This window comes from Xenopus laevis, chromosome 4L (genome assembly GCF_017654675.1).
Source record: "Xenopus laevis strain J_2021 chromosome 4L, Xenopus_laevis_v10.1, whole genome shotgun sequence".
NCBI classification, from domain to species: domain Eukaryota; kingdom Metazoa; phylum Chordata; class Amphibia; order Anura; family Pipidae; genus Xenopus; species Xenopus laevis.
Window position 1 is genome coordinate 153984258 of NC_054377.1, and position 21095 is coordinate 154005352.

A 21095-nucleotide genomic window follows, 5' to 3' on the forward strand; every position below is an offset into this window, starting at 1 on the left:
ATATCAAAGCACCTGCCATAGAACCAGAAAATCACCTGTGAGCCCAGAGTAGGAACAATTACACTTTACTGCACTGCTGTTATTTATGACAGTGTGTCATGTTTATAAGAGCGGACTCTCAGGGGCCCAATGTGACTCTGGGCTTCTTCTACTTGTAGTTAAACTATAGTAAATGGGCCCAACACAGGTTATTTTGCCTTGGGTACTGCCAATGCTCCACAGAGGGAGGCAAGACTGGCACAGTGGATATGTGCAAGTTAATACCGTAGCAAAATCATTTTAGGGCTTATATAAATATATAGTAAAACTGTGTACCTTTAAGTACCCCTCTTCCCCCCACCCAGTTGCTGGGTTTCTTCCTCCATAGTTACCTCTCTGTACGTCAGGGTGCAGTACAGGCTGTTGGCAAGCAGGTGGCAGTGTAACGAATAAAAGAAAATACATCTATATATCTGAATTATTATATGCCCCCTACAGGCAGAGAAGGGAATAGCATCTCCTCTCATTGGATAGAAGGGAATAGTAATAACCCTTTATTATAGTAACACTCATTTATTATACTAATAACCCATTATGCTTGGGGGCCACAATGTGTCCTAAAAGACTTTGGGGTCACAGTGAGTCATATAATACTTGGGAGCCAGTGAAACAAGGGAGAGAACAGACAGTTAGCAGCAGTCGGTAGAAGAACAGGCAGTCGCTACTTTCCCTACAAGCCCAGGGCCTGTCAGCAACAGCCAGTCTTAGGTGCCCCAACAAAATGGTCCAGATTGGGCCCTGCAGCTGATCACATTGGCCCTGGTGGTGTTGCCAATTTTTCTTGTGCAGATATTTCCCCCCCCCCCCCATACAGCAGTGAACGTTGGGTTTTTGTTAATATGCGAGTGATTAAAGGCAAAGTGCACCGACACTGGGTGTAGGATGGTCATGTGAGAAGAGTCATTATTTGATTTTGCAGAAACACAATAGGAATTTTTAACCTGCTAGTAACATTGTACTAGGGGCCCGAGGGGTTAATGCAACTGAATGTAACAATGACGGCCCCTATATGTGTTTTAAGATCCCGTATAACTCTCATTAGTAATAAAGGAAATTTGGGAAGTTTCTGTTGCTGCCATTGGCCAGTTAAACCTTCTGTTATCACTGCCCATAGCCCTCCTATTGTGTTATGATCCCCATTACTAACAGCCAATGGGGCTGAGAACTTATTCACTTGTCTGAGATCCTCACCCTGGTGCCCAACCTGGTCAGACCTGTTATATCTACGTTCAGCTTTCCTCTGAGTACTGATCCTCTAAGTACTGATCCTCTGAGTACTGATCCTCTGGGTACTGATCCTCTGAGTACTGATCCTCTAAGTACTGATCCTCTGGGTACTGATCCTCTGAGTACTGATCCTCTGGGTACTGATCCTCTGAGTACTGATCCTCTGAGTACTGATCCTCTGGGTACTGATCCTCTAAGTACTGATCCTCTAAATACTGATCCACTGGGTACTGATCCTCTGGGTACTGATCCACTGAGTACTGATCCTCTGGGTACTGATCCACTGAGTACTGATCCTCTGGGTACTGATCCTCTAAGTACTGATCCACTGAGTACTGATCCTCTAAATACTGACCCACTGAGTACTGATCCACTGAGTACTGATCCTCTAAATACTGATCCACTGAGTACTGATCCACTGAGTACTGATCCTCTAAATACTGATCCACTGAGTACTGATCCTCTGAGTACTGATCCACTGAGTACTGATCCACTGAGTACTGATCCTCTGAGTACTGATCCACTGAGTACTGATCCACTGAGTACTGATCCTCTGAGTACTGAGCCACTGAGTACTGATCCACTGAGTACTGATCCTCTGAGTACTGATCCACTGGGCTCTGCAAACCATTCTCAACTCTGGGGCAAGAAATACAAATGTGCCCATAAATCCCACTTACCTTCTCCTTGATCCAGAGAAAAAGGAAAAAGCCATATAACCCTTTCTACTGATCTCCTGAGAGGGGACAATTCCTTCCAGACTAGTCCTTGGATCATTAAAGGGACACTGTCATGGGGAAAATGTTTTTTTTTTTAAAAAAAAAAAAAACCACATCAGTTAATAGTGCTGCTCCAGCAGAATTCTGCATGGAAATCCGTTTCTCAAAAGACTGGTTTTTTTTAATGTTTAATTTTGAAATCTGACATGGGGCTAGACATATTGTTAATTTCCCAGCTGCCCCCAGACATGTGACTTGTGCTCTGATAAACTTCAGTCACTCTTTACTGCTGTACTGCAAGTTGGAGTGATATCACCCCCTCCCTTTCCCCCCAGCAGCCAAACAATAGAACAATGGGAAGGTAACCAGATAGCAGCTCCCTAACACAAGATAACAGCTGCCTGGTAGATCTAAGAACAACACTCAATAGTAAAATCCAGGTCCCACTGAGACACATTCAGTTACATTGAGTAGGAGAAACAACAGGCTGCCAGAAAGCATTTCTCTCCTAAAGTGCTGGCTCTTTCTGAAATCACATGACCAGGCAAAATGACCTGAGATGCACCTACACACCAATATTACAACTAAATACACTTGCTGGTTCAGGAATGACATTTTATATTGTACAGTCAATTATTTGCAGTGTAAACAGTGTCATTTAGAAATAAAAACTACATCATAAAAATCATGACAGAATCCCTTTGATGTCAGTACCTCTGTATTTCCTCACATTTTAAAAAGGCATCTATCCCCTCCTTGTACCTGTCTAATATATCTGCCAGTACAACTGAATCCCACAACTTCCCAGTTCTCCCTGTAACATAACTTTTATTAACATGGAACCTCCTTTCCTCTAATCTGATTGGATGTCTTATGTCTGCTGGGAGGAGCTACTGAAATATAAAGCAGCAGAGTTTATTGTATGTCCCCTTATATATTTATATATAGTGATCATATCCCCTTATATATTTATATATAGTGATCATATCCCCTTATATATTTATATAGTGATCATATCCCCCTTATATATTTATATATAGTGATCATATCCCCCTTATATATTTATATATAGTGATCATATCCCCTTATATATTTATATAGTGATCATATCCCCCTTATATATTTATATATAGTGATCATATCCCCTTATATATTTATATATAGTGATCATATCCCCTTATATATTTATATATAGTGATCATATCCCCCTTATATATTTATATATAGAGATCATATCCCCCTTATATATTTATATATAGTGATCATATCCCCTTATATATTTATATATAGTGATCATATCCCCTTATATATTTATATATAGTGAACATATCTCCTTATATATTTATATATAGTGATCATATCCCCTTATATATTTATATATAGTGATCATATCCCCCTTATATATTTATATATAGTGATCATATCCCCCTTATATATTTATATATAGAGATCATATCCCCCTTATATATTTATATATAGTGATCATATCCCCTTATATATTTATATATAGTGATCATATCCCCTTATATATTTATATATAGTGAACATATCTCCTTATATATTTATATATAGTGATCATATCCCCTTATATATTTATATATAGTGATCATATCCCCTTATATATTTATATATAGTGATCATATCCCCTTATATATTTATATATAGTGATCATATCCCCCTTAACTGTCTCTTCTCCAGTGTAACAATCCCAACTTGTCTTTCCCCATAACTGATCCCTTCCATTCCCTTTATCAGTTTAGTTGCTCTTCTCTGTACTTTCTCTATTTCATTACTGTCCCCCCTTTAAGTGCCTCCAGTGCAAATAATCTCAGATTGGGGGGGGGGGGGCAGAACCCTTCATAGGTTTAACACTAGATATTTTAGGCTTTTGTTCCATGTGCATTTTCCATGGGTTCAGTCAGTGCCCGGAGCTGACAAGAGAACATAAATAGAAGAGCCCGACATAGAGAAATCTCTGCCCCTCAGGGGCCCATCTGCTCACTGTTACACTCTGTGTTTAGAGATTAAAGGGGATATTGACTTCCCCTGGGCTAATTGCTGTTTCTTTCTTCCCACCTCTAGTTATTACCCAAGGGCGTCTCTTGAAAGCCGAAGTGGAATCTCTACTGAGCCTCTCAGGTACGAGCAGTTAAATTGTATTAATAGCGACATTTATGTACCGAGTCACATTGGGAGAATTTACTACTCGAATCAATAGTAACACAAAAGGTGTCTTTTTCCCTCTTTGGGGGCCCCTTTGTGCTCACCCCCTACACTTTATGATTCTTATAAAAGGCGGATTGATCTGTCTCCAGTCTGCGTATCTTTAATATCACAGCTCTAATCATGCTCAGGAATAATGGACTTGTATTGCCTGAGATTCTCTCAAATGGTTTTGCAGTACCACTTCCGACCACTATCAGCCAGGGGCCAGTGTTTCCCATAGGGAAGCAATAGAGCAGCGCCACCATGTGAGTTGTGGGATTTATAGGGGAGACGAGTTGTTAGAAGCTTAGACGGGGGGCAAGTACTCTGCACTCTGATTATTATTATTGCAGGGACGCATGGCTCCTATTTCTACATGTGTCTGGGCACAACTTTGGAATTTCCTGCAGAGGGTGCCCCCTAAACTATAGGCTTCTGGTTCAGCTCCTCAAGCAGCTCTGGGTTTGCACAATGGAAGAAAGTGGCAGGGGGGCTGCCTATTGTATATTGTATATCGTATGCCCCGGCATCTGTATTCCTGGCACCCTCATCAGCTGGGAGTTGTGCAGGGGGGCAGCAATATTGCGGGAGTTGTTCCATTCCCAAAGGTATTTGTCATTTATATCCACTAACCAGGATAATTGTGTGATTGGGAGAAATATTTCCCCATTATCCGCACAATTCTGGTCAGTCCCTAAATTCCCCAGGCCCCCTCTCACGCCATGGCTGGGATTCATTCTCCGGAGGGGTGTGAGAAGGGGCCTTGGGGCTAAGACTGTTCCATACAAAAGTTTTGATTTGCATTTGGCGCGGTGCCCGTGACTGGCAGCGAATTCCCATCGTGGCACAATACCAGGACCTCTGTGTATGGGGGGACACTCCTTTCTACATGAGGAATTTGGGGTGACAGGAGCAAAAAGAATTCCCTGTTAATTCTGTCAATCTGCTTGGCTGGGCATCAGCATTGGCATTAGGGTGGCACCTATTGTCCCAGACTTTTCCCTTGATTTCTGTGCAGTGGGGCTCTTGGCACAAAACTGTGAAGCCTTTGGTTATTGGTTGATACTGAGAATTTCACTCATATCTAATGGTATAAAGTGTGCCCGTCACCACCCTCCCCTGTTGTACCCGCTCTCCTCCTTCCTACCTACAGCTGCTAAACTTTTGGGGTTACTTGTATTCTGTACTTTCTGAGACATTTAATGTGGGCAGGTCTAAATGATCACTGGGCACCCCCAATACTGAAATATATTGGGAGTTTTCAGGAAGGGCAAGTGTGTCAGAGCCAGGGGCCACCCCTGGAAGCCATGGCACATGGATAAGGCCCTTTGTTGCTGTTGTTGGCCTGACTTAAAGGGTCCCATATTACAGGAAGCTCCTGTATCTGGAAAGCATTCCACATAGTAGATAACATACCTGTACCAATAGCCATGCCCTTGGGCGGTTATAGTCATTATGTGACCTGGGTGATTGCCAATAGCTGACAGTGTCAGTGGAGGGCAATTAGGGTTGCAATGTCACCCCTTTTGGGTTGCCACCATTTCTGGAAAAAAATACCGGCCTTCCTATATATTTATCTTTATTCCCTATTAATAACATTGGGATCACTGACCTTCCTATATATTTATCTTTATTCCCTATTAATAACATTGGTACGGACACAACCACATATTGAATCCAAAGCTGAATGGATAATGGCTGCTATTAAAGGATGAGATGGCAAACCTTATGGGGGTTATTATGTGACTGGCTTGTTTGATGACTTTCACATTACCAATCAGTGATGTGGGGTCCCTGCTGCTATTTACAGTTAACCCCCTCACCACCCTAACATTAACAGCAGCTTTAAGGGCATTCCAGAATCCAAGATGGCCCTGCTTGCCTCCTAGATTTACATGTAGGAAATGATGCAATGTTGCTGGGAAACAGGAAGTCATCTAATTCCATGTCAGTGTCTGCACTTCCTGTTTGTTTGTATAGCACAGCCCTTGGGTACCTGCTGCACCTGCTCCCAGTCTGACCAATAGCACGAGAGATCAGCAGGAACATGCCCCTCCTCCCCAGGCGGTTGAGAGGCGACACAGGCAGTTGCAAGTCTGCAGATTCCCACTGCTCAAACCTCCAGATGACGTTGGCTAAGCATGCTGGGAGTTGTAGTTCACATTTACTGACTGATATTTCAAAGGCAACAAAATACTTCTTTATTATCAGCAGATTTATTATTATTGCTGTGTCAGCCCCCCCTCCCCCTGGGGCATGAGTGATTTACTTTAATCCCACCCCTGTCATTCTCACTCAATATCTATTGTAATGCAGAGGGGCGGGGCCACATAAAGCTGGGAGCAGGTGTGTCTGCCGAAATCTCTAATTTACTGACCTCCCCACTGTCCTTTCATTCTGAGGTGCAGACCTACCTGCATGGGGTATTTATTAGAGGTGCAGACCTACCTGCATGGGGTATTTATTAGAGGTGCAGACCTACCTGCATGGGGTATTAGAGGTGCAGACCTACCTGCATGGGGTATTTATTAGAGGTGCAGACCTACCTGCATGGGGTATTAGAGGTGCAGACCTACCTGCATGGGGTATTTATTAGAGGTGCAGACCTACCTGCATGGGGTATTTATTAGAGGTGCAGACCTACCTGCATGGGGTATTTATTAGAGGTGCAGACCTACCTGCATGGGGTATTTATTAGAGGTGCAGACCTACCTGCATGGGGTATTATTAGAGGTGCAAGACCTACCTGCATGGGGTATTTATTAGAGGTGCAGACCTACCTGCATGGGGTATTTATTAGAGGTGCAGACCTACCTGCATGGGGTATTTATTAGAGGTGCAGACCTACCTGCATGGGGTATTTATTAAAAGGTGCAGACCTACCTGCATGGGGTATTTATTAGAGGTGCAGACCTACCTGCATGGGGTATTTATTAGAGGTGCAGACCTACCTGCATGGGGTATTTATTAGAGGTGCAGACCTGCCTGCATGGGGAATTTATTAAAAGGTGCAGACCTACCTGCATGGGGAATTTATTAAAGGTGCAGACCTACCTGCATGAGGTATTTATTAGTGCTGCAGACCTACCTGCATGGGGTATTTATTAGTGCTGCAGATCTACCTGAATGGGGTATTTATTAAAAGGTGCAGACCCACCTGCATGGGGTATTTATTAGAGGTGTAGACCTACTTGCATTTGGAATTTATTAAAAGGTGCAGACCTACCTGTGTGGGGTATTTATTAGAGGTGCAGGGGGGTATATCTATTACAAATAATCAGAATGAGAGGGGGGAGTGGAGCAGAAGCCCCTTTGTTCCTTTGATTCAGGCAGTGAAATCCTCTCAGCCCCCCGGGGATTTGCCATCCCACAATGCACTGGGCACGGATGTGTTTGTTAAAGGGACAGTCACATTATTGTGCTGAATGGCAGTGGGAAATCTGTCAGCCGGGTCCCATTTCACATGTTGTCAATGTCCCTGTTGCCTTGGTAACCAGAAAGGACCAATCCTGGGGAAGATGCATGTTTCTGGGAGTTGGCCCCACTGAGCCCATGTGCTCTGGCACCTGATTTGCTTCTCACACTGGCCGGGCCGCAGGGGCACATTAGAGGATTATATTTAGTGCCACCCCCTGTATCTGACGGCCATTGCTTTCCCTGCTGCACCCCATTCCTGCTGGATCTAAAGGAACCCCCTGAATGAGAGGATCTCCCCCTAATCTCTGCCCCGTCTCCAGGACTGGCAATGGCTGTGTGGGCAAGTGGCACCCGCTGAGCCCCTATCAGGATATACAGGGGATAGAGAGTCACTGGATTAACTACACAGACCCCCCTGGAACCTACTGAGCCAATGATTCCCCCCAGTAGCCAAGTGCCAGCTCACATCATAGGGTGGCCCCTTGGCACACGGAGCAGGTGGCTCCCAAAATGATGAAGCTGAAAGCCCTTTGTCTGGATTACTGGCAGTTCCTGTGTCTGCAGCCCCTGCACGGCTTCTATAGAAGGTAACTTACCCCACGGCCCCTATTGTTTCATCTTCTTTGTGTGGCACGGGGGGGCATTTGGGTGGGCAGGATGGTGAGTTGCCAGGTTACAGTATATGGCTCCATACAGGGGGCTATCGGGCAGTACAGGGGGGTTATAGGGCAGTACAGGGGGGTTATAGGGCAGTACAGGGGGGTATAGGGCAGTACAGGGGGATATAGGGCAGTACAGGGTGTTATAGGGCAGTACAGGGGGTTATAGGGCAGTACAGGGTGTTATAGGGCAGTACAGGGGGCTATAGGGCAGTACAGGGTGTTATAGGGCAGTACAGGGGGATATAGGGCAGTACGAGGTGTTATAGGGCAGTACAGGGTGTTATAGGGCAGTACAGGGTGTTATAGGGCAGTACAGGGGGTTATAGGGCAGTACAGGGGGGCTATAGGGCAGTACAGGGTGTTATAGGGCAGTACAGGGGGGCTATAGGGCAGTACAGGGTGTTATAGGGCAGTACAAGGGGCTATATGGCAGTACAGGGGGCTAAACCAGAGAGTCTCATATTCCTGGGGCTGATCCCTGTGAACAGAACATTGTCACATTTATGGAGGAGGGGGGGGGACAAGGTGGTGCCATTATCTGCGCATCTGCAATTGGTCCTCAGAATAATGTCATTCAGCCCCAGAGATTTGGCCGGGGAGAGACTCTGGGCTGTCAGTCACCTGCTCCCCAGTCTCAAACCTATTACATGTTAATGAGCATCGACTCACGTCTGCCTGTCATTATTGTAAGATTTATGTACCAGCAGCACCCGGGTCTGGGCTCTATGGGCCCCGGAATTCTCTGCATGAGCCCAGAGCCCAGTCATGTGTGTTATAGGGACAATAGGCCTCACTTCCAATCAGCCTTTATTGCTTTATTCATTTTCCCTGTGCCCAGAACATTCCTTCTCTGTATATTTGTATTTATACATATGGGAGGAGGTGCCATATTGATTCCCTTAGACAGTACAGTATGAGGGTATAGCTTATTGTGTGCCCAGAACATTCCTTCTCTGTATATTTGTATTTATACATATGGGAGGAGGAGGTGCCATATTGATTCCCTTAGACAGTACAGTATGAGGGTATAGCTTATTGTGTGCCCAGAACATTCCTTCTCTGTATATTTGTATTTATACATATGGAGGAGGAGGTGCCATATTGATTCCCTTAGACAGTACAGTATGAGGGTATAGCTTATTGTGTGCCCAGAACATTCCTTCTCTGTATATTTGTATTTATACATATGGAGGAGGGAGGTGCCCATATTGATTCCCTTAGACAGTACAGTATGAGGGTATAGCTTATTGTGTGCCCAGAACATTCCTTCTCTGTATATTTGTATTTATACATATGGGAGGAGGAGGTGCCATATTGATTCCCTTAGACAGTACAGTATGAGGGTATAGCTTATTGTGTGCCCAGAACATTCCTTCTCTGTATATTTGTATTTATACATATGGGAGGAGGGAGGTGCCATATTGATTCCCTTAGACAGTACAGTATGAGGGTATAGCTTATTGTGTGCCCAGAACATTCCTTCTCTGTATATTTGTATTTATACATATGGGAGGAGGAGGTGCCATATTGATTCCCTTAGACAGTACAGTATGAGGGTATAGCTTATTGTGTGCCCAGAACATTCCTTCTCTGTATATTTGTATTTATACATATGGGAGGAGGAGGTGCCATATTGATTCGCTTAGACAGTACAGTATGAGGGTATAGCTTATTGTGTGCCCAGAACATTCCTTCTCTGTATATTTGTATTTATACATATGGGAGGAGGAGGTGCCATATTGATTCGCTTAGACAGTACAGTATGAGGGTATAGCTTATTGTGTGCCCAGAACATTCCTTCTCTGTATATTTGTATTTATACATATGGGAGGGAGGTGCCATATTGATTCCCTTAGACAGTACAGTATGAGGGTATAGCTTATTGTGTGCCCAGAACATTCCTTCTCTGTATATTTGTATTTATACATATGGGAGGAGGAGGTGCCATATTGATTCGCTTAGACAGTACAGTATGAGGGTATAGCTTATTGTGTGCCCAGAACATTCCTTCTCTGTATATTTGTATTTATACATATGGGTACTGTCACATGTAGCAGTGCTGTATGTTTGGTGCATCTGCGCTACACTCTGGGCTGCCGCTATTCTTGTGTCTCTTCTCATTGAGTCTTGAGACTGGGGGGTGGCGTCCATCTGTGCAACATGTTAGTAAATGTGCCAGGACACTCCCCCTGGCTGGCGCACATTATCCATAAGGCGCTGAGGCCCAGTTGGTTGTGGCTGCAGTAGCGCAGGGTAATTAACATAAATACATATTCATGGCTCATTTCTCTGACAGATTCCTACAAATATTGTGTCAGGACTGAGAAACGAGAAGGAAACAAATGAGAGACGAGGGCATTGCCCGGGGCTGGGGGGGGGGGCTGGAGTTGTGGTTACAGGGAACTGATACCGATGATCTGATTGTTTCCCTGTGGCCCCTTAGGAACAATGTTTGGCACAAACTGGTGTCTGTTTCCCTCACTGGATATTGATATATTGACATGACTGGGGTACAAGTGTTCTGTAGCCTCGTGGGGCCCACAGATCTGCTCCTGTCACTGCCCCCTCCCTGGCACTCACGTGGCCTCCTCTTATTCACACAGCAGAAGTCTTTATAGCTGTGAACTTCCCCTTTAACCTACAGATATTGGGAGAGACACCCCCAATCCTTTCCTTAAGGCCAATGGAAATGCGGGACCCGTGTGTCACTACTCCCAGCATCCCCCTGGGCTTCCTGTCATGTTCCTATTGGTGCTCTCAGGTGAGTTATTAACAACCGACTAACTGTCATAATGGTGCCCGCTGGGTGTTCAACTGGTAGTCACCAGGGAGTAGAAGTGCCCGAGCTTAGCAGTTCTTCTCTTTCCCTAAGGCTAAAAGTGACTGTTTGGGGCCACTTTAAAGGGCCAGTTCATTCTCCAGAGTTTGAATTCTAAAGCTGGTATTTATTCAGTTTTCCAATTTAGAATATAAACTGTTATATGGTTGTCAGGGTCCCAAGTTCGTTAGAAACCAGGCAGTGACTGGACAATGTCAAATTGGACGATGAATATGAAGAGGTTGCTGGGTGCTGGGAGTTGCAACTCCACAACAGCTGGAGGGCCAGAGGTTGGACACTAGCATCATTTCCCCAACTCTAACCTTCCCTAACTGACAGCTGGGTATGATGGGGCCCCATTCCTGGCAGTTGCATCATCCGGAAGTGATTTAGTATCACAAGGCAGGTGGTGGCGCTGTTCTATTGCTGCCCTATGTGAAATACATTGCCTAATAGTGGTGGGAAGTGGTACTGCAGCTGGTCCTCTATAAACCTGCAATAACTTAGAATTAAATGATCTTCTGCTAACGAGTGGGTAAAGGAAATACAAAAAAGAGATGAATACGAGGTGCTCAGTGGTGCAGCTTTACATACAGAGTGGGGGTGTGGGTAAGTTTTGCCCCCTCTCTTCTAACTGCTTTTGGGTGTGACTGTATCTGGATCAGATTATTGTGACCTATGGAAGTCTAATGGGGAGGAGCCTATAATATCCCAGATAATGTCAGTAATTCCCCGAGTGCTGGGAGGGTTCAGATTGAGACACAAACAGATCCCACCCACTTGCCCCCCACCCACCGCACAATGAGATGATACCGAGATTATTAAATATTTCATATTTCTCTCCCCTCGTCATTGATTCGCCGGCTGTGAGATCAACTGACCTTAAAGGGGCCACAGCATCTGCTCATTCAGGCTGAAATTGTTGCAATATGTTAAACGACTCCCTGCACCCTGTATTGTACATTATAGAGCTGTGACTCAGTATGTCCTGGGACAGAACTTAGATAGGAAATATGGTGGATGTGGTTCTGGCCCCGCTCGTATGATCTGATCATAGACCCAATTTCACCCTGCATATGGGTGGCCAAATTGGCTAAAGATCTGCTCAATTGGCATCCTCAGCAAACAAGTGGATCTTTAATGTATGACCAATTAATATCCCAGCATATACTTGGCACTGCCTAGAGGAGGGCTGATACCTATATAGTGTTTTATGGTGCAGGTAGTCAGAACCAGCAGTGGAGGGAAGTGTCTTTATTAGAACCAGTAATAAGGTCCACTTCATGTACATTGGGAAGTTACTTGGAATGACATTCAGAGGTGGGGGGAAGTCCAGACTGCGGTGTTGTCTGTATGGTAGCCCCCCAATTATTTGGTCCAAAGCCGGGGTCAGATCATAATGGGGCCTACAGCTACACCTGTCAGGAGAGGATGGGTGAAATAACTGACACTCAGGGGCCCATTTACTTAGTTCGATTGAAGGAATACAATAAAAAAAACATCGAATTTCAAATGTTTTTTTTGGCTACCTCGACCTTCGATTACGACTTCGAAATGAACGATTCGAACTAAAAATCGTTCGAATATTCGACCTTTCGATAGTCAAAGTACTGTCTCTTTAAAAAAAACATCGACCCCCTAGTTCGCCACCTAAAACCTACCGAGGTGCAATGTAAGCCTATGGGGAAGGTCCCCATACTCTTTGTAACAATTTTTAGGTTGAAGAAAATCATTTGATCGATGGAGTAAAATCCTTCGAATTGAACAATTCGAAGGATTTAATCATTCCATCGAACGATTTTTCGTTCGATTGAACTATTTGCAGTAAATCCTTCGACTTCGTTATTCGAAGTCGAAGGATTTACATTCGGCAGTCGAGTTTCGAGGGTTAATTAACCCTCGATATTCGACCCTATGTAAATCTGCCCCTTAGTCTTGGACTGGAGGCTCTGAGGCTCACCAGGGCTTTTTCCACAGGGGCCCCCACCCCCCTTCTGGACCTCCAGCCCCAGACAGGTACTTGTCCTCTAGGTCAGGGGTGGGGGAATTCAGGGGACAGTGGGGGCAGTAGGTGCAGGTCTGGGTCAGTGGGGCCCACCAGGTGTTTACACAGTGTCCCGCCTGCCCATGGGGGCAATAAATGATACTCGTGTATCTGATGTGAGTGTGTGTATAGGGGGCAATAGAGAGTTGGGGGCAAATGGCTGTGGGGCACATTGGGAGGTTGTGTGGGGGGTGGGGTTCATATCCCAGATCTGATGTGACGTTACATGTGTCACTCGCCCGTATATTATTTATTGCAGTAATTGTTTGGATAAACTAAATCCTCTAATTACCTGTTAGATTCCGTTCTGACACCCCCCCCCCTGTGCATTTGTAATTAGTCCCAGGCCTTTCCAGCCATTGCCCTGGGTGGGGGCAGATCTCACTTGATCCCCCTGATCCCGGCAGACTGAGGGCAGAGACGGGGCCCGGCCAATATCAATGTCAGAGCCTGGTACTTGTCAAGGGGAGAAAGAAAATCCCAGAATCCAACTCAGTGTGTGGCTTGTGATGGCGGCTACAAGAGGTATGTTTAAGGGCATTCAGGTTCTGTTTCTAGTTTGTACATATTGTTGCCCCCCTGTGAAATCATGGCTCCTCCCAGCATTATAAATAAGGTATCCATGGCAACTATAATGCCCCAGTGCTGGGTACGGCATTTGGCCAAGCCCCCCAGGATCAAAGGGGCCCCTTGGTAAGAGAGAGAGATAATAGACATTTAGTCTAAAAGGAAGGGATTTCCAACCTGGACAGGCTGTGGGAATGCTGGGAATTGCAGTTCAACAGGACTGGAGGGGTGCAGGTTAGAGAACCCTGATTTATTGTATTAACCCCAGGTTCCCATCAACCCCAGGGCTCTTCTGTTTTTCTTGCCCCACTTCCTTATTGGCTGTTATGTTCCTTAAAGCCATTTGTTGCTTCCAGCATGTTAACTTCTCCTTTAATGGCTGCAGAACTAAATTGCAAGGCATATGCACCCACTTTTACACACTCACCCCACTGCTCGGGGCAGTTACCCACAATCCCTTTCTAGTTACACGATTGGCCGGCTGTTACTTTTTGAGGCAGGAAAGGGATTTAGGAAGTGAGATTGTTACAAAGTAACTTCCCATGAGAGACTGGGTGTGCGGCTCCATTACTGACACTAGTACATCACACGCGTGTGCAAAGCTTCAGCTCACTCGGCTCTATGATTCATTATGGAGCTTGGCAGGCAGTTTATTGCAGCAGCCAAATAAGAGATTGAGCAGGCGGCTGGCGGTTTGGATGATTTCACCAGCAATTTGTGCTGTTTGTGGGGGATTCCGGGGGCTGAGAGGACAGAGACCTATTGGGCACGACCCAGAGAAATAAAGTCATTCTGAGGTTTTACTGAGATTTTTCCTTTCTTGGATAATGTGCCTGAGTGTCAGTCAGATTCCTGCGGCCCGAGAGCTTGTAACGTGAGACTGCTGTCAGGCGGAGAGACCTCTGTCTTACACTGAGACCCTCTGTTCTGGACTGAGACCCTCTGTGCCTGTCTGGGACCCTCTGTGCTGGACTGGGAGCCTCTGTGTTGGACCGGAACCCTCTGTTGTGGACTGGGACCCTCTGTGCTAGACTGGGACCCTCTGTACCAGTCTGAGACCCTCTGTGCTGGACTGGGACCCTCTGGCTTAGCCTAGGTATGTCTTTGGGAGACAGAGCACCTCAAGCTTGGCCTGGGCCCCTCTGTAGGAGACTGAGCACCTGGGGGTGAGGTTACTTTACGTTTAGACCCCACTGAGACATTTATTCAGCTTGAAACCATGAGATTGGGCTTCGAGTCTCATTCTACCAATTCTTCCCACTGAGGGAACAGACCACCTGCACCTGGGCCATGAAGGGGGACGGAGGTGCCCTGTGGAATCTGATGTGGAAATACTGTATTTCTGTCCGGACAATCAGGTAGGGCTCCACTTTGGGTTGTGCTGATTGTTCTCAAACTGAGACTCAGAACTTGTATGTCGGATGTCTGTGCATCTGGGCTGTGCTGTTACACTGAGTGTAAGCTGTGTGGTCAAGTCAAATTGGAATCTACAGGAATATATTAAATGGGGATTTTAGGGTTAAAGGGAATACAGACACTGGGGGATAAAGGAGTTAATGGGAACTAGGCAGTGGAGGCTAAGGGGTTAATGGGAATTCAGGAAGATAGTTGGACACCTCAGGGCTACAGATTTACATGATTGATGGGATTTAGTGCCCTTAATAAAGGCAATTCCATGAGAGAGATGTTAAATACAATGATGAACAGACAGACAGACAGACAGAGGGGCAGGGCCTATAAAGCTGAGGGGAAGAGGCAGAGAGGAAAATGTTATTTAACATGAAGGGAAATATTGGGTTCCTATGGGAATGTGCATTTGCAGCAAATTGCTAATTATATGTGGGAAATAAAAGAACTTCAACAAGAAATGTAATTGTACCATTTATATCAGTAAATTATACCCCTGAGCCCCCGCAAATAGAACCCGCTGTGGCCCCAGCAATCGGATCTAAACACTTGGTTATTAGAGGAATTCTACTCAGTTTTGCTCTCGATTTCTTTTCCCTCTGAACCTCCTCTTGTTCCAGCACTGGGGTGTCCTGCGCCCCCTCTGTCTGTTCCACTCCCTGCACCCCCAGCGTTGTGTATTGTCTTGTCATATTGATTCCCTTAGACAGTACAGTATGAGGGTATAGCTTATTGTGTGCCCAGAACATTCCTTCTCTGTATATTTGTATTTATACATATGGGAGGAGGGAGGTGCCATATTGATTCCCTTAGACAGTACAGTATGAGGGTATAGCTTATTGTGTGCCCAGAACATTCCTTCTCTGTATATTTGTATTTATACATATGGGAGGAGGAGGTGCCATATTGATTCCCTTAGACAGTACAGTATGAGGGTATAGCTTATTGTGTGCCCAGAACATTCCTTCTCTGTATATTTGTATTTATACATATGGGAGGAGGAGGTGCCATATTGATTCCCTTAGACAGTACAGTATGAGGGTATAGCTTATTGTGTGCCCAGAACATTCCTTCTCTGTATATTTGTATTTATACATATGGGAGGAGGAGGTGCCATATTGATTCCCTTAGACAGTACAGTATGAGGGTATAGCTTATTGTGTGCCCAGAACATTCCTTCTCTGTATATTTGTATTATATACATATGGGAGGAGGAGGTGCCATATTGATTCCCTTAGACAGTACAGTATGAGGGTATAGCTTATTGTGTGCCCAGAACATTCCTTCTCTGTATATTTGTATTTATACATATGGGAGGAGGAGGTGCCATATTGATTCCCTTAGACAGTACAGTATGAGGGTATAGCTTATTGTGTGCCCAGAACATTCCTTCTCTGTATATTTGTATTTATACATATGGGAGGAGGGAGGTGCCATATTGATTCCCTTAGACAATACAGTATGAGGGTATCGCTTATTGTGTGCCCAGAACATTCCTTCTCTGTATATTTGTATTTATACATATGGGGGGAGGGAGGTGCCATATTGATTCCCTTAGACAGTACAGTATGAGGGTATAGCTTATTGTGTGCCCAGAACATTCCTTCTCTGTATATTTGTATTTATACATACGTATGGGAGGAGGAGTGCCATATTGATTCCCTTAGACAGTACAGTATGAGGGAAATAGCTTATTGTGTGCCCAGAACATTCCTTCTCTGTATATTTGTATTTATACATAGGGGAGGAGGAGGTTTGCCATATTGATTCCCTTAGACAGTACAGTATGAGGGTATAGCTTATTGTTGTGCCCAGAACATTCCTTCTCTGTATATTTGTATTTATACATATGGGAGGAGGAGGTCCATATTGATTCCTTAGACAATACAGTATGAGGGTATCGCTTATTGTGTGCCCAGAACATTCCTTCTCTGTATATTTGTATTTATACATATGGGGGAGGGAGTGCCATATTGATTCCCTTAGACAGTACAGTATGAGGGTATAGCTTATTGTGGCCCAGAACATTCCTTTCTGTATATTTGTATTTATACATACGTAGGGGAGGAGGAGTGCCATATTGATTCCCTTAGACAGTACAGTATGAGGTATGGCTTATTGTGTGCCCAGAACATTCCTTCTCTGTATATTGTATTTATACATATGGGAGGAGGAGGTGCCATATTGATTCCCTTAGACAGTACAGTATGAGGGTAAAGCTTATTGTGGGCCCAGAACATTCCTTCTCTGTATATTGGTATTTATACATATGGGAGAGGTGGCCATATTGATTCCCTTAGACAGTACAGTATGAGGGTATAGCTTATTGTGTGCCAGAACATTCCTTCTCTGTATATTTGTATTTATACATACGGTATGGGGAGGAGGAGGTGCCATATTGATTCCCTTAGACAGTACAGTATGAGGGGTATAGCTTATTGTGTGCCCAGAACATTCCTTCTCTGTATATTTGTATTTATACATATGGAGGAGGGAGGTGCCATATTGATTCCCTTAGACAGTACAGTATGAGGGTATAGCTTATTGTGTGCCCAGAACATTCCTTCTCTGTATATTTGTATTTATACATATGGGAGGAGGAGGTGCCATATTGATTCCCTTAGACAGACCAGTATGAGGGTATAGCTTATTGTGTGCCCAGAACATTCCTTCTCTGTATATTTGTATTTATACATATGGGAGGAGGAGGTGCCATATTGATTCCCTTAGACAGTACAGGTATGAGGGTATAGCTTATTGTGTGCCCAGAACATTCCTTCTCTGTATATTTGTATTTATACATATGGAGTAGGAGGTGCCATATTGATTCCCTTAGACAGTACAGTATGAGGGTATAGCTTATTGTGTGCCCAGAACATTCCTTCTCTGTATATTTGTATTTATACATATGGGAGGAGGTGCCACACATGCAGGTATAATATCAGTAAGTTGGCGCTGCCATGAGGTTTGGCTTGGTGTGTAGGTTGAGTGATTGTTACAAGGGAGAGAAGAAATCTGCTTAGGTTTTTGCGTAATATCAATATGAATGGATGAAGAGGGAAAGATTGGTTGCTGGGGGTGTAATGAAGGTAGGATACACGGGGGGGGGGGGGGAGATGACTGTCAGACCCTAAAGCCACACAATGAGTAATAAACGTCTGGTAGAAATAGGGTTGTCATCTGACTGGTATTTTACCGGCCTGGCCAGTATAAATGATGGTTGATGCCAATGTTATTAATAGGGAATAAAGATAAATATATAGGAAGGTCAGTGATCCCAATGTTATTAATAGGGAATAAAGATAAATATATAGGAAGGTCAGTGATCCCAATGTTATTAATAGGGAATAAAGATAAATATATAGGAAGGTCAGTGATCCCAATGTTATTAATAGGGAATAAAGATAAATATATAGGAAGGTCAGTGATCCCAATGTTATTAATAGGAATAAAGATAAATATATAGGAAGGTCAGTGATCCCAATGTTATTAATAGGGAATAAAGAGAAATATATAGGAAGGCCAGTGATCCCAATGTTATTAATAGGGAATAAAGATAAATATATAGGAAGGCCAGTGATCCCAATGTTATTAATAGGGAATAAAGAGAAATATATAGGAAGGTCAGTGATCCCAATGTTATTAATAGGGAATAAAGATAAATATATAGGAAGGTCAGTGATCCCAATGTTATTAATAGGGAATAAAGATAAATATATAGGAAGGTCAGTGATCCCAATGTTATTAATAGGGAATAAAGATAAATATATAGGAAGGCCGGTATTTTTTTCCAGAAAAGGTGGCAACCCTAGGTAGAAAGCAGCAGCAGAGAGACATGTGACTGGACACAAGAGCTGCCAAAGTCATTCCTGTTGGTAGTGCTGGAGTCCTGAGTGCAGTTAGTCAACTACAAGAGTCCTCTGCACTCAACCCATTATCAATATATTTAAGACAGAGACATTTTGTGCTACTGCTACTGAAAAATGCCTTACCCTTTAAACAACACAGGGATTGTTTGTCCATATATTACAATATATTTAAGCTGGATGGGTTGAGTGCAGAGGAATCTTGTATTTGTCTATATGTATTTTGTGGTCACAGCCTCATTGCACCCCCGCCTAATGGTTTTTAAAAAATAGTGGTGAGCACAACTTTCCCTTGTTTGTCCTGAGTGCAGTTGCCTGACAATACTCCCCAGTGCACCATGAGCAACATTACCTGCTGCCTGACAATATGACTCTCCTCAGTTGTGACTGTACCTGCGGGTTTCTATGTGAAATGTGACCGGGCATTAGTTCAGCTTGAGTTTAACCTTAAAGGGGAAATATACCCTTATTTGAAAAAACATCAACTTTAGAACTACAACTCCCAGAATCCCCTGAAGTCCTTTTGTGAGAAGTTGTGGGCATTCAGCTTTGTGCTATTGTGTCGCTGTATAATAGGAAAAGACATTGCTAAAGGGGAAGTTTTCCAGCTGAAAGGTGAGACGCGGTGAAACTGAGCCCTGGGCCTGCGGCGAAACCAAAGATGCTGGAAACTCAATATGTTCTGAGAGACAAGAATCAGCTGATGGTTTATTCATTGGCTCAGCTAAGGGCACAGTCTGCTGCCTCTTCTCTATCAGGGGTATCACAGTGAATAGTGGCATCTTCAGGGGCATCATTAGATGAACCTCTAGACACGGAGCCAATTTCCCACACTTTGTGCTTAGAATTCAGCTCACGGGGCCACTGACCTTGGGGTTTGTTCTGTGAAAGACTCAGAAAGCCCCAGATGAGATTGTGTTTGTGACTTCGCTTCTAAAGGCCCAAAGAGTTCCGAGCCGCTTGCCAATCCCTTCCCAGCATGCTTCACTAGGGATCATTAAGGATCATTAGGGATCAAGGACTTACAAGAAATATGGGAACAGTGTCTGTTTGCTGTAATTAAACTGGATCTGAGGAGCGGCCGGAGCCTGGATAATCAATCAGTCCTGGAAACTGGTGAGTGCCGGGAGTTTAACTGATGTAAATAAGAATAGGCTGGAGCTGCTGTATGTGCTGCATTGTACAAGAGCCAGTATATTCCCCTGTGCTGTGTGTGTATCAGTGCAATTATGTCTCTGCTAATTATTCTATACAAATTAGGAACTTGACTCTTTTATCATACTGGGAAATTAAATAGTGTTTTACTCTTCTAATTAGTGTCAGGCACTTACTAAACATCTCCAATAATGTTACATATTGTATATATATATATATAGATTTCAATATGGACCAGCACCCCAAAAGTTTTATCAAAAATGTCTTTATTCAAACATCACTCTTGTGTCCAACGTTTCGGCCCACATTGGGGAAGGCTCCTTGATAAAGGCCCCAATGTGGGCCGAAACGTTGGACACAAGAGTGATGTTTGAATAAAGACATTTTTGATAAAAACTTTTGGGGGCAGATGTTTCAAGGGTCGAATTTCAAGGGGTTAAATCCCTCGAAATTCGACTGGGGAATAGAATCGAATAGGGAATTCGGGCGAATTTACGCGCTGGCGAATAGTCGAATGGGCGAATATTCGACCGGCAAATGGTCAAGCGATCGAATATTTGATCAAAGGATTTTCATTCGATCGAATGATCGGTCGATTGCCTTTTTATTTGATCAAAAACGTAGAAAAAAAGCCTATGGGACTTTCCCATAGGCTTTTAAAGCAATTCGGTAGGTTTAATCTGGCGAAGTAGGCAGTCGAATGATTTTTAAAAGAGACAGTACTTCGACTATCGAATGAGCGAATAGTCGATTCGCTCGATCTATTTGAATCATTCTACTCAGGTGTATTTACGCCAATTCGATAGTCGAGGAGCACAAAAAACTCCTTGAAATTCGAGGTTTTTTCCCTCTATTCATTCACCCGAGCTTAGTAAATGTGCCCCTTGGAGTACTGGTCCATGTTGAAACCTACATACCACGTTTGACCAAGCACCCATGTTGGATTGTGAAGGAAAGAGTGCAGGTACT

The 21095-nt window shown here is 44.1% G+C and overlaps 1 protein-coding gene across 9 annotated transcripts in view; it reads left to right on the forward strand.

Moving 5' to 3' along the window:
• Positions 1-21095, forward strand: part of LOC108704046 (IQ motif and SEC7 domain-containing protein 1) — a 184971-nt gene that overhangs the window by 108636 nt on the left and 55240 nt on the right. For 6 of the 9 annotated variants that reach the window (XM_041591008.1, XM_041591017.1, XM_041591010.1 and 3 more), the window contains one exon: positions 4068-4124. The exons of 1 other annotated variant lie outside the window; for it this stretch is intronic. In XM_041591008.1, the coding sequence (XP_041446942.1) occupies positions 4068-4124 (57 nt within the window). Of the gene's footprint in view, positions 1-4067; positions 4125-7682; positions 8195-14291; positions 15057-21095 lie in introns of those variants that run through there. 2 more of the 9 variants (XM_041591014.1, XM_041591015.1) reach the window with 2 other exon arrangements.